This window comes from Argiope bruennichi, chromosome 2 (assembly GCF_947563725.1).
Source record: "Argiope bruennichi chromosome 2, qqArgBrue1.1, whole genome shotgun sequence".
Classification (NCBI taxonomy): Eukaryota; Metazoa; Arthropoda; class Arachnida; order Araneae; family Araneidae; genus Argiope; species Argiope bruennichi.
In genome coordinates this window covers 70,253,968-70,269,576 of record NC_079152.1, presented here as the reverse complement: position 1 = coordinate 70,269,576, position 15,609 = coordinate 70,253,968, and the positions used below count along the sequence as shown (strand labels likewise).

Here is a 15,609-nt window from a genome sequence, read left to right as displayed (position 1 = left end):
AAAAAAAAAAAAAAAAAAGAATAATTCATGGAATGAAAATAATTTTATAAGTCTTCATCGGCAGTTTTTTGTGAGATTTACTCACCCGAAATATCTTAATTTTTTTAAACTAATTAAAAATAATTTCTCTATCTATCTGCATCTAGATAATCAATACTACAAAGTTTTTCTATATTTTGTCATGTTATCATCCATATAATTAATAAGAAAGTGATATTTCTGATCTGGATAAAAGAACTGTGAAATATAAATTCATTTTTATTTTTACTTCATCATCATAACCCTCGTTAAAAAGGGGAAAGTTTTACATCCAGCACGAGACTTTCGTAAATTTTTTATAACAGTGATCATAGGTATAAATACCAGATTATTGGTGAAAAATAATTCTTCGCATAATAATTTATGATCTGCTAGATAATTTTAAATATTTTTTTTCAGTTACGGAAACTTTTAAACATTATTGCAAAATAAGTTATTTTATTATCTAGTTATATTTTTCTCTAAGGAAAGGAATAATTCAACAGTTGGTTGAAACCATTTGCGATCACTGAACTGAAGTCCCCTTTCTTAACCTCTTAACCGTCGTGCCTACGCATCATAAAGCATCGAATTATCGCTTCCCAAAATTATAAGCTAATAATTACTTAAATAATGTAAATACACTATAATTTTATTCAAAAATTGCACATTATCCGCAAAAACTTTTAATTATTCTATAAATTCTTTATTGAATCAATAAGACAGCACATTTTCAAAATGGAAAATATCATTTAATTAGATCATGAAAAAAGCAAAATATTTAAGGGAATGAAACAATTCCTTTACGTTCAATTTGCAGTAAGTGATCATTTTTGATTTAATGCACAATTTCAAGTAAGCATTAGTCATTTGTTTTATAAATTTGCATTTAATAAAATTTAAGCTAAAAACAATTGCTCACTTAAATATGTAGGCTCGAAGGTAATGAAAATACAAATTCAGCATTTATGTTTTGCCATTCGGAAGAAGTCGATTACAAATTGTTTGTAGCGCATTTCACTTGTGAAGAATAATGGGTTTTAATTATATTGGTACACAGTAATACACGTAGCAGGCTTAGCTTGCACAAGAGCTTATTCGAGTAGTTATTTATGTATAATTATCAAATTGGATAAAATCTTCTGCTTTTGAAAGATTTTATCGTATTGATTCAATTAAAATCCTCCGAACTCTTCAGGAATTTTAAGTAATTTATATATCAAATTATAACGTCTGCGAATGACTTGATTCTCACTTGTTGGTTTAAAAATATAGTTATTTCGTACACGAAACAAGCCAGGGAACCATTGTTAAGGGGTTAATGCATCGATGATTTATGGAATCCATAAAACCTAAGGGGAAAAATAGAAAATGAATAAGATTATTTCATAATATTATAAATGAAGCAATGGTAGAATTATTTTCAGTTTTATTTGGGAGCTACGTGCATGCATACAATGAAATTTTGCTGGAAAGATTTCTATCATTGTATGAGTACCGGATTTAAAACTGACATGCATGTTTATAGTACTAAATTAAATTATGTAATTCATTCATATGTTAACTAAACATATATATATATATATAACTAAATATTCTTTATAAATGTTTCATCTGATGAAATTTTTTGAAATATGAAAATGTGTCTCTTTGATCAGATACAATGAGATAATCACCTTTCTTCAAATTTTGATACGACCTTTTTGAAAGGAATAAATTATCTTTTCTTTATCCGTTTGCAAGTAAAAAAATGAATTATTGTTTCTATGTATTATTTTATGATTGTTTTTAGTTATCGCTTTTTGTCAATATAGGAAACAATTTTTGGTGGCATTGATACCAATTTCAAAAATTTAGATAATATAACTAATATGTGTTTCCAAGCTCTTAGCATATCTAAAATTATTATAAATCATTCTTTATAAATGTTTCATCTAATAAAACTTTTTGAAATATGAAAATGTTTCTCTTCGATCAGCTTCAATGAGATAATCACTTTTCTTCAAATTTTGATACGACCTTTTTGAAAGGAATAAATTATCTCTACTTTATCCGTTTGCAAGTAAAAAAAATGAATTATTGATTCTATGTATTGTTTTTAGTTATCGCTTTTTGTCAATATAGGAAACAGTTTTTGGTAGGATTGATAACAATTTCAAAAATCTAGATAATATAACAAATATGTGTTTCCAAGCTTTTAGCATATCTAAAATTTAGTTTAGAAAATAATCATATTATTTAAAAAAAATTCATTTATTTAAAAAAAAATCTTTTGGCTGCTTCAACCTAACATCTATAATATCTTCATTTCTTTTAAGAAAAATTTCTTTTACATATTTTTCTTAATAATTTCTTAAAGATTTTGCTATTATTTTCTGTAAGTAATCTAAATTGAGCGCATAAAATAATTCTTGTAAATATGTCGGTAGTACGAACAAAGACTGACCAAATTCCCAGATTTTAAATTCTGAATACTCTAGGTACTGATGAAGAGGAGATATCACTCCTTAATAAATAGTGAAAGACAGTACTGCATCGGTTGGTTCAAGACAGTTGAATTTGTCTACATTGTCAACGAGATATTAGAAACATTACAATAGAAACTATTCGAAAAGGAACTATGATGATGTTTTGACATTCTGGATTCTAAACATTGATCATATTCTGTTCACAGTAAATAATGGAAAGATAATTTTTCAAAAGAAATTTTTATATTAGTTTAGATAATATTTAGATAATATTTTCTCGAGTAGTTTAGATAATTTTTTTCTAACGCAAACTATTTATTTTTAAATAAAAAGCAGAGAAATCCAGAACATTTTATTCAAATTCCAGATTAAATCGCGATATTTTTTTTTTCCATCCTAGATAAAATATCAGAAACCGATTTAAAATATTACGGGTTAATCACTATATCTGGTTAATTTATTGAATATAATAATTCAATAATAATATTATAATTGCACAAAAATGTACAAATTTAATTTCTTATTTATTTGAATTGTATCATGAAATCCTATGTTTCAGTTTGCTAATGCCTACAAAGTCGACTTTTTATCAATACGATTATTTTGGAAATTAGTTTTTGTTTCGAAAATGTAAATCCAAATGCATATATTTTTTAATTTCAATTTACTTTTATTGATATATTGTTAAGTTTAGTCTCAATACTTTTTACAAACAAAAAACCTCAAACCTTTGAAACATGTTTTCTTTCTTTCTTTTCTTTTTTTTTTTTTTTCTTTTTTTTTCATATTTTGATTTAATTATTTTTTCGGAATGCGTTTGATGTGCACCGTCGTGAGTTTGCTGAACTATGATTTCCAATAAAAATATTTTAGTTACTTCTGAAAAATATGCAATTTATTTTTAACATCTATATTCACGCAGGTTCTCAACCATGGATATCAGTGCACCAGCCTATTTACAATAATATTCATGTAAAGTTTAAATATAATGTATAATTTTACTAAAAAATCACCACTTATCCATCATATTTATAATTCTTCATATTTGACTTCTGCGTAAACAAATATGAAGAATTGATATTATATCATGCGAAAATGTAATTTCCGGTATAGATCCCAAAATTAACAGATTTTCAATAATTTAGAATATTATTTTTATGCAATTGGATTTCTTTGTCGATTCTACGTAAATAAAATCGAGCAACCATTTTTTTTATAAATGCTATAGAAAAGCAAAAGAATTGATAATTTTTTTTAAATTTTGCTCCAAAATACAGAAAAGTGTTAAAATGGTTTTACGGAAGATTTTGTGCTGTGAAATAAATAATTAATTTTTAAAAATTGAATTTGATCTTTTGTCATTTCTATTGAAAGGAAATTATTAAAGATATTTTAAACCGTTTTATTTAAATACCACTAGTAAAGTGTAATTGAATTCTGTATCCTTATTTAAATTTTTATAACTTATGGCGAAAATTATCATCAACAGTTTTTGAAATTCTCTCGATTCAACTGATATTCTCATTTTAATTAAGGGAAAAATACTTTAGAAGATAAGAGGATTTGATGCATTATAATATTTTATATCAAAGTTTATTTTCTAGGTTAAAAATAGGCGGAAACTGTCTTGCTGCAAGAGAGAAAAATATTCGATTTCATGTAAATATAAAATCGATTTTAATAAGTTATTTTGCATTCAAGAGCTGATAACGCATATCGCTGATTAATATACAGTGGCTCAAAAAATTGAGAGTACACCTTACGTTTACTTGATAAATGCGACTTTCAATATAAATAACACATTAACGGGAAGTGCAAACTTGTTTTCATTTTTACACATAACAAATGGTTTAATTTAGAGTAAAAATAAAGAAAAATCAACGAAAACTTTCTAAATTAAAAATTTTCAGAAGCATTTTAAATAAACATACGCAGAATTTTGCCTCAAAAAACTGAGAATACACCAATGAAATTTTTGCAATATCGCGCATAGAAACAAAGTGTCACTGTTAATTTGTATGTCTTTTGGCTCTTATAAAGGTCTCTAAACGTCATGGTACCGATTCGACCAATTCTTGGTGGTATCTGAAGATATTTTAGCCCATTCTTCTTGCACCACTTGTTTTAAATGGGTTTTGTTTCTAATTTTGTATTTTTGAACCACTTTTTCGAGTATCCCCCACGAATATTCAATGGCATTGATGTCAAGTGTACTGTTGTGGTGTGTGTAACTGTTTTTTACAATGAAAAAGACATCATATTTTGATGTTACGTGCATTCTGTTTGGGGTCGTTGTCCTGCTGAAAAATGGAATTTCCATCTAAACCCAAATTTTTAATACTTTCCTTTAGATTGCTGCTACCATATGGTTCATCCAACTTGTTGCATAAACTTTTCAAATCATATGCAGAAGTGTAAGTGCTGAAACTGTGCTAAATGCCATTAAACAAGCTGGATATAAAAGTAGCATTGTTAGAGAGAAACCGTTCGCCAGCTTGCAAATTCTGAAAAAGCATTTGAAGTTTGCAAAAACTCATCAATTGAAGACCAATAACCTTTGGAAGAAATCTATATTTAGTAATGAAAGAAACCTCAACATTTTTGACAGTGACAACCATCTTACTGTATGGAGAAAGCCTAATACTACTTTGTATCCAAAAAATTTACGTCCTACAGTTAAACATGATGGTGACTCCGTGGTGATTTGAGGTTACATGGCTTCATCCGGGGTAGGAAATTTAATTTTTAAAGATGGCATTATAAATGATACGGTTTACTTGGATATACTTCGCAGCAATCTAAAGGAAAGTGCTAAAAATTTGGGTTTAGATGGAAATTTCATTTTCCAGTAAGACAACGACCCCAAACAGAATGCACGTAACGTCAAAATGCGGTGTCTTTTTCATTGTAAACAGCAGTTACACAAACCACCACAGTACCCCGACTTCAATACCATTGAATATCTGTGGGCCACACTCGAAGCAGTCGTCCAAAAACAGAAAATTAGAAATAAAACCCATTTAAAACAAGTGGTGCAAGAAGAATGGGGTAAAAATGTCTTCAGATACTACCAGAAATGGGTCGAATCGGTACCACGACGTTTAGAGGTCAGTATAAAAGTCAAAAGACATGCAACTAAATACTGACACTTTCTTTCTATGCGAGATATTACAAGAATTTTATAGGTGTATTCTCAATTTTTTGAGGCAAAATTCTGCGTATATTTATTTAAAATGCTTCTGAAAATTTTCAATTTAGAAATTTTTCGTTGATTTTTCTTTATTTTTACTCTAAATTAAACCATTTGTTATGCGTAAAAATAAAATCATGTTTGTACTTCCCGGTAATGTGTTATTTATATTGAAAGTCGGATTTATGAAGTAAAAGTAAGGTGTACTCTCAATTTTTTGAGCCACTGTATATCAGTTCTTTAGAATCGGTATGTATCAAATTACATAATCAATAAGATTAGTTGGGAAAAGATGATGACGTAAAAGCCAAATGATTATATAAAAATTAAGGATTCGTAATAATATTAAACTCGTAATATTACTTGGAATTATATGCCAGCTGAAAAAAATCCAGTCAAGAATTTTTTTTAAAAAATAATGTTCAGATTCCTATATATTTAGAATTTATTTCTTTTAATTTACAAATAATAATAATAATAACGAATTGTTTTCGCTATTTAAAATAATAAGCATAACAGAATAATTTTTAATATCGTCAATTCGTTCAAAATATGGCAGAAAGTTATTAATAGATGTAAGGATTCTTCATATATACTTATGTTCTTGATAAATAAACAAAATTAGTTTTTATTACTTAAATTTTATCATCTAGATCGTATTAAATAAGCACATATAGCGCCATCTATTAGCATCCAGAAATAAGATTACAGATAGATAACATTACACTACGTAATCGCATGCTTGTTCTTTCCATTGTATTAATAATTATTTTCTATTTTTATGAATATATTACATAATTCATTTTATAAATAAATATTTAATATTTCAAATTCTTTTCCTAGTATTTCTTATTTGATGGCATCTCTCAAAGTTTGCTTCAAATTAACTCTTATTTGATGTATGAATTCTGAAAGTAATAAAAATTTTGCTGTCTTCGGAAACACATTGTTTATGCATAATTGCAAAACTCTACTGTTTCAGAAAGAGAGTGAAAAATAGATTATATAATTTCATTTTTCCAAAAATGAAATATACAAACATGAAAGAAGTTAAATAAAAATATATAAAAAATGAGCTAATCTATACGGCGTTTATTAAGTGGGAAAGAAGAAAAAAAAATTCTTCAGAAAATTTTGAATTTAAATATTCAAAAGTGAAATAAGAATTTAAGATTTTTGAGGCACCAATCACAAGGAAAAGAGTAAAAATCCTTTTAATATAACATTTTAAACTACACTTTTATTTTTATTTTTATTATGTATTGATAAATTATTGTTAATAAATTATGTATTAATTATGACCTATAATGCAACATACGGTATCGTTCCAAACGATTTAAAGGTAAATCCTATAAATAACTTAAGATGCTTTACAGGCAAACTAAGAAATCTGGGACTCTAAAATTTGGCACCTAGAACATGCTTAACAAAAAAAATTATCTCGATATTTTAACTGGAATTATACTTAAATATTAAATGAAATTTTAACATATTTTCTCATTAAATTTAGATTACATTTTTACATAAAAATCTTTCTTATACCTTTTTAAAAATTAAAAAAAAATAGCTTTTAAGCTATACCAGTTTTATTTCCATATGATTTTTGTCTCTAATTTTAATAAATTTTTAAATAATTCTTCATTAATAAAATAATATGGGACGCTAGTACAAAGTGGATATGATAAATTTTGAAAAAAATCTTCGCATTTGCGGATTCGAAAAAAAAAATCAAATAAATATTGCCTTCTTCCCACAAATATGAAACTGACAAATTATCTGAATTCTACAATGAAAAAAATAATAATAATCCAAAACACTCTATGGGGCAGAGCGTTGGACTTACAGTCATCAAATTTGATTTAAAATTAATCTTTGGGCGCTGAGTGTTCGCTAAGAAAGCACTTTTCAAAATTTTAATTAAATTCTTAGTTCAAAATTAATAAAAATATTATTTTTCTTTCTCACTAATTCTGAAGCAAATAATTGCACAAGAACTATTTGTAAACCATTTTAAAATTCAAAAAAAGTTTTAAGTGCATCAATTTTATTTTTGTAAAATTTTATTTTCTAATTTTAATAAATTGTTAAAAATATTTTCGAAGTATATTTAAGAACAATACTTTTTTATTTCTTTAGTAACTGAACTAATACTCCCTCACGTTATGACTTTAATACCATTACATTTTTATTCATTATGCAAATTATTACTACTTTGCAATTAAAAGTAAATATTGAAAATAAAATAAATAGGTTCGAAGCAAGCTTAAAAACATTTATCATGCTACGATATGTAAGTTTACATGTTCGATTCTTCTATAAATATTTCTTTTCTTTTCAAATTATCGGATGAAAATATTTATGGGTCATGTCCAACACACATCCAACAGATCTGAGTCTGTTAAACACACAACATGTTATCACCAACTTCTTTCACATTCATTCATTGCCGTAAGGGGAAGGTAATTGTGATAGAAGATTAGAAATTATCCGTTCCATTCTTTCGAAACACATTATACTTTGGACAAGCTTATCTATTCACCAGGAATAATCGATCCTCCCCCCCCCCCTTTAAGATTCGAACACATTTTTCGAAACTGATATAATGGAGCTGCAGATCGAGGCAAGTGTGAGAGATGACGTTTCTGATGCTTAGGAATAAATAATAATAACGATAACTTGGAAAAAATAATTTTATTTAATTATTACTTTCTCGTACATCTAGTATTGTTAAAATTTATAAATTGTCTCGTATATGTTATCGCTAAAAAGATCAGTTTGAGATTTTGACGTATTTCCATTTTCAGATACTCCTGAATTTAAAAAAATACATTTTGAAATTTTTTATCGTGTCCTTGAATACGATAACCCAAAATTGTTTGAATCTAGATGTATGAAATTTAGCATAAATCTTTATAATCCATTTGTAGATTTTTATCACATTTTGAAAAGTGAAGTGATAACTACAAAAAATGAACATGATAACAGCAAAACATAAAGGGATAGAAAGGTAGAATTTGATGCATAGATTTAATATCTAAAGAGAAGATCTTTATCGTATTTCAAATCTTATCTGCCTAAGGGCAAACCGTGTATCAAACTGTAATTCCACATGCGTGTAAGTATAACAATTAAAAAAAAGCAATGATTTAGATAAATAAAACTTGGTAGAATTAAAAAAAAGTAATGATTTAGATAAATGAAATTTGGTATGTGAGCTTGTTAGTAAGATTCTAATTATACGTCAAATTTTCGGTTTAAATCAATGAACTAAAAGGCAATTTTTATTAAACATCCAGATAGTCAGACTTCCAAACACATTTTGTTCAAAATTTGATAGAAATTTACAAATTTGATGTAGATATACAAATTTCGTGTAATTTGATCTGTTCCAACTCCAAGCATTTTTGAGTTATTGTGTTCATAGACAAGGAGGTATAGTTACGGAGATTTTGGGGGCTCAGAAAAGTCTTAAGATTTGTAAAAATCTCGAGTTCGAATTTTTCGGCGTTTGCAGTATGTTTTCTTTATACACTTCGTTTACAAAAAAAGTGAAAAACTATCAAAATTCCGGGGGGGGGAGGAAATTGCACGGCAGTTAAATTGTTACGGCGGAAAACTCCAGAATTCTTTTTTATTTTAATCAAACTTTTAAAAAATCGGTTTTTAATTTCTAAAGTATGTCAGGGCCGAATTCGATTGTCTGTAAAACACATTTTTGGAAAGTATAGTTGCTTTTTTGTCGTTTTCCCTATTTGCCTGACTATGAATACAATAACTCAAAAAATGCTTCGAGCAAAAGAATTGAATTTTAGTATGAGATTTTTCACATTGAATTCGTAGATTTCTGGCGAATTTTGAATGAACTCAAAACACAATAACTCAAAAACGCTTCGAGCAAAAGAATTGAATTTTAGTATGAGATTTTTCACATTGAATTCGTAGATTTCTGACGAATTTTGAATGAACTCAAAACACAATAACTCAAAAACGCTTCGAGCAAAAGAATTGAATTTTAGTATGACATTTTTCACATTGAATTCGTAGATTTCTGGCGAATTTTGAATGAACTCAAAACACAATAACTCAAAAACGCTTCGAGCAAAAGAATTGAATTTTAGTATGACATTTTTCACATTGAATTCGTAGATTTCTGGCGAATTTTGAATGAACTCAAAACACAATAACTCAAAAACGCTTCGAGCAAAAGAATTGAATTTTAGTATGACATTTTTCACATTGAATTCGTAGATTTCTGGCGAATTTTGAATGAACTCAAAACACAATAACTCAAAAACGCTTCGAGCAAAAGAATTGAATTTTAGTATGACATTTTTCACATTGAATTCGTAGATTTCTGGCGAATTTTGAATGAACTCAAAACACAATAACTCAAAAACGCTTCGAGCAAAAGAATTGAATTTTAGTATGACATTTTTCACATTGAATTCGTAGATTTCTGGCGAATTTTGAATGAACTCAAAACACAATAACTCAAAAACGCTTCGAGCAAAAGAATTGAATTTTAGTATGACATTTTTCACATTGAATTCGTAGATTTCTGGCGAATTTTGAATGAACTCAAAACACAATAACTCAAAAACGCTTCGAGCAAAAGAATTGAATTTTAGTATGACATTTTTCACATTGAATTCGTAGATTTCTGGCGAATTTTGAATGAACTCAAAACACAATAACTCAAAAACGCTTCGAGCAAAAGAATTGAATTTTAGTATGACATTTTTCACATTGAATTCGTAGATTTCTGGCGAATTTTGAATGAACTCAAAACACAATAACTCAAAAACGCTTCGAGCAAAAGAATTGAATTTTAGTATGAGATTTTTCACATTGAATTCGTAGATTTCTGACAAATTTTGAATGAAGTCCATTCACAAGAAAACAGTCTGTCTGTCCGACTATCAGTGGAGAGGTTTAGAACAAAGCATGAAGAGCCAGAGATACAATTTAATTCACAGATGTGGCATTTAAAGAATAGGCCCGCATCAAATTTTATGCGAAATTCGCCTTATGCCTGTATGTCGTCTACGTTATATCTTCCTGTCTATATTTTCACATGCACATAAATGTAAGAACACAAAAAAAGCAACGATTTAGATAAATGAAATTTGGTATGTGATTTTGTTACTAAAGCCGTAGTTTCAGTGTCGGATTTTGATTTAAATCAGTCAACAAATAGATATCCTTGCTTGGGTTTCTTCATTGCGTGACGATATTAAATTGTCATGCGGGGGACTCTGAAAATAAAAATCTGAATACTCGTGTTGAACACGGCTTTAATCAAAGCTCACAACTTTTATGCGAGATATAAAAATGATAATACTTTTATTAGAGAGTAAACAAGAAAGTTTCGGGGAGACAACGCACGCTGGTTTGATAAAAAAAGTAAATGAATGAATCTACATTGTGCTAGCGCATTTCGTGCATACCATTTATCTCCAATCATCGCTGCCATGATATTTTCTTTATATGGCATTTTATAAATTATGTCAGAAAAATTTAATGTCACCAGTGTGATTGGTCTTCCCGAATACTTCTCGCATATTCTCTAATAAATATTTTTGTGTATTACTAACCTTATGCCATTGGCAAAAAAATCAATGGAATTATTTCGCTTGGAGGCAACTATTTTTTAATAATGCAGCTAAAAATCCCATGGCATAGATAATATCATATCAAGGTTTATGAATTCAATGTTTTTGCTCTTTGAAGAATAATAGGCTTTTGACATTTCATTGATTTCTAATTATTTTTTTGTCATTTATTTATTAATTCTACGTAATTTGTTTTCCTAACATATATAAATAAAGACACTATACTAACTTCCTTACAATTCGTGTAACATAGTTGTACTAATATTGGTACGAATAAATATATACTGCTATAAGCTCTCTTAAAATTTCAATTTCTTATTAAAACATTTGGATCTTTAAAATTGCTATAAATCTGACAAGTCTGTTAAGCCGTTACTTTCAGTACGACTTGTGAAACTTGACACGTAACAAACAATACAAAAAAATAAAATAATGCTGCGTGTTGAATCTTTAATTATGTTCGAGTAACTTATCATAATCTTAGGTTAAATTATCAGAATTTCAAGTAGTACTCTGATAAAACTCTTATCAACGAGAACTGGTAACACCTGCAAATAACTGATAAACACTTTCTTCTTATAGGTGCATCATTTTGAGAAGACACCCCCAGGATATTGGTTTTTAGCTAAATTTGCATCGTTGTAATACTGACACAGCTGATTAAAAGATTTCTGTATACTCGTCAAAAAGTCTGGTTAGCTATCAGTTTTTTTAAATGGCTAAGAATAGTATGTAATAATTCTTAGAGAGAATGTGAAAGAATTTTATTCCACTTTTTGTTCTGTTCATTTGGATTAAAGCTCTAATTTTGGTTTGCGTCATCAAATGTAACAGATGTTCAGTCGAAATTTGTCTTCCTGAAATGGCAACCATAATGCATTACAACGAGTTCTAATTTATAATTTTTGGCAATGCAAAAATAAGAAGCAAAATTCTAATAAGTCACAAAGCTTGATATCTTCAAGAAATCTTTAGCATCAATACATTATGAATGTTTTCTTTTGATTTTTGAATATTTTAAGCTTTAAAGAGTGTTTGCTAGAACGTAACGTTCGGGAAGTAGCACTAAAAATGGCTCGATCTCATTCTGATGTTTATAATAGAGAAAGGATATCTTCTGAAAGAAAGGAGGAGGATGCTGAAACAAACGAGGATCGATCCAACAATGAACAAGAGAATGCAGTCAAACAGGAGATGAACCATGATTCATCTTCTGGTTCTGAAAAAATGCGAGAGTCATCTGATAACGACTCAAAGCATAAAGAAGCATTTTCAGCTCACTCTGAGCATCTCGCAACTCTAACTAATATGAGTGAGCATCTTCATTACCATAAATTTATTTCTAATGACAAATCATTAGATCATCATTCGAATTTCCGTGATGAGCAGCCTCATATTCATCATCCTCCTGCCCATTCTGGAAACTCTGGACATATTCACTTACGCCATGGAGATCACATGTACACGAACTTCCATCACTCCAATTCAGAACAGATTAAAAATGATTTGGATGCTCGATCTTCCTCGATGAATAGCCATTATGAACATTCCATTCAGGAGAATATCGCTTCTCTTTCCCATCAGCATATCCAAAACGGGAACAATCAAGAAGACGCCCATCTAAGTCACATCCAGCATCAATATTCCATAACGGACAGCGATGGCGTCACACATTTAATTAACTTGCAGAATCACCAGCCAACAATGGTTCATCAAGAAAGTCAAAATTTATCATCCCATGACAAAGGCGACCATCAAACACGTGAAGAAGAGAATCATGATCTTTCACCTCAGATGCATCAAATGAGTCACAATTCTTCCCCAAAAGACAACGAACCCCATGTTCATAACTTGAGTCTTCCAAATTCAGAAAAAAATAATCCAGAGTCTCAAATGGCGCAGCAACACGCATTGCATCGACAAAGCATGGATTCGTGCAATGACATTAATGTTGAATCCCATTTAGTGCATTTGCAACAATCAGACGAGCCTTCTATGCAAGACAATGCTGACGTTGATGCTCACTCATCTGTCTTACACCACCGTCAACTTCTGCACTCTGGAACTGGTCTAGACAGTGACCTCCAACACATAGATCATGACCAAGATGATGCTCAACATCAAGCAGTGCCTCTCATCCACGACAAAGACTTATCCTCCGAAGTTATACACCACGGAACGGATCTCTCACATCGTTTGAGTTTGGACTTATCTGGCACTTCCCACAATTCCTTTCCGCACATAAGAAGTCCATCCTCACCAAGAGATATCTTCGTCGAAAGGCTGGGGTACACAAACCTGTCTTCTGACTTTGGTAGGACGCTTTCAAATCTCAACGATTCTCCAGATACTGCTGTCGAAAATCTGCCTTTGAGAAGTATCCTAACAACATCTACTATTAATTACCTCCAACCAACACCTATGGTTACTCAACGTGATTTGGGAATCGATCCCAATGGTCTGCATGCTGTTACAAATCCATCAATTACTTATCATCACTTACCTGATAGCAACGATAATCCTGTAACTCCGACTAATAGCCCACTGTTCTGTACTGGAGTGAATGCTTCGTCTTCCAAATTGCTGGGGCTATCGGCTTATCGCAACCACGATAATAATAATGTTAATTCTCTGATGTGGGGACAAGTGGGTGAAGAACTAGTACCCAAATCCTCCCCATTACCTCTATCTATATCTGGATCAAGCATGCTGTCCAGAGCCAGTGTGTCAGGACATGCATCTTCATATGTTTCAGATTTAAGCACCTGGCCAGGATATGATACAGCACAGAACATTCAAGTGCAGCTATCTCACTCGGCAGGGGGTAAGTATTCATTCTTTTAGCTTTATATTGATATTACAATTTTCCTAAATATACTAGTCCCAACATAAATTATAAGTAAAAACACAGATTACTGAAGATTAAAGTGCTTAAACAAATAGGAATAAAATCGGAAAAAAATTAATCCACTCTAAAGACTTTATCAAGAGTCATCTTATTACAGGGATTCGAAAAAGAAATTTTTTTTTCCTATTAGCGGCCTGATTTTCTCCTAAATATATATATAATATTTCTAAACAAGAAAATACGTTTGTGGATTTAAGTTCAGATATTCTTAGGTAACAAAATTAGGCTAATTTAATATTAAATATTTTAATAAAAGTCATTCTGGAATATCGACATTACTTAGTTGGCTTTTTAACCTTTTAAGAAAATAATAATGCTAATGAAAAGTAAAGGAAAGGAAAACATTCTTTTTTAACAAAAAAAATATGGTTCTGGTACGTGGAAATAGAGTTAAATTTATTTACTCTTAGAAAAATCTGAATAATTTAGAAACACTTTTTTAAATGAAAAGCATAAGCAGTGTCAAAAAGTAGATTTAATTCATAAAAGTACTTTTACAGAAAATATGTCGCAGAAGATTTATTATTTATCTGTGCAACAAAATTTCATTTAAAAAAAAATCTTTTTAATTTAGTCTGATATGTATCTAAAGAAAATTTAAACGTAAAAATTCCTCTCTTTAAAAAATACACTTTTATGAAAAAGAGTTTTTTTTTTTTTTTTTTTTTAATGAAAAGTAAGATGATAATGTGCAGTGACGTATTGTTTCCTAAGGTACGATATTTGCTTACGAATATAAAATGATTAAAGTCAATTCACATTATAGCCAGATGACAAACAATATGATCATTTAACTATTCATTATATCACACTGTTCAATGACGTCACATTCATCATAAGATTTGGTTGCTAATGTATAAAGGAAAAAAGGGACGATAGCTGCAATAAAACATTATTTAATGTGCGATTGGAATTAGAAAATCTGAGATATAAGGTTAAAAAATTTCACTTATTCTTTCATAAATGCGGTATTAAGTAAGTATTTCAGTATTAAGCACAGAGAATTTATCTGTCCTTTAAAGAATATAATAAATATAGTTTTAATGAAAACATATGAAATCTTTCACCATACTAGAGTGAATTCCTACTTCAAATTTTCATCACCAAACAGAGAAAGTGTTTTTTTAATACCGTCAAAGGAAAATTTTGCTTAGGTAATATTACTTTAATCTTAAATAATTATGAAATCATATTGAATATTCTGAAAACAAAATTTCGGACATAAATTTCATTACGGATTGTAAGAATTAATCTATTGATGCGAAAGGTATGGATATCAAGTCATCAAATTTATTTCAAAATATATATATATTAAAAGTTTTATGATAATGAGTTAAGAAATTGGAGTGCAAGAAAAAGTTAAAAAATAAGTAAATAAGTTTGAAGGCGTCTTTCTCTACTGCAGTTTCACAT

The 15,609-nt window shown here is 29.1% G+C and overlaps 1 protein-coding gene across 3 annotated transcripts in view; it reads left to right on the top strand.

Moving 5' to 3' along the window:
- Nucleotides 1-15,609, top strand: part of LOC129956458 (GATA zinc finger domain-containing protein 7-like) — an 89,958-nt gene that overhangs the window by 46,081 nt on the left and 28,268 nt on the right. For all 3 annotated transcript variants that reach the window (XM_056068356.1, XM_056068366.1, XM_056068347.1), the window contains exon 2: nt 11,871-14,112. In XM_056068356.1, the coding sequence (XP_055924331.1) occupies nt 12,360-14,112 (1,753 nt within the window). In that variant the 5' untranslated portion in view covers nt 11,871-12,359. The remainder of the gene's footprint in view (nt 1-11,870; nt 14,113-15,609) is intronic.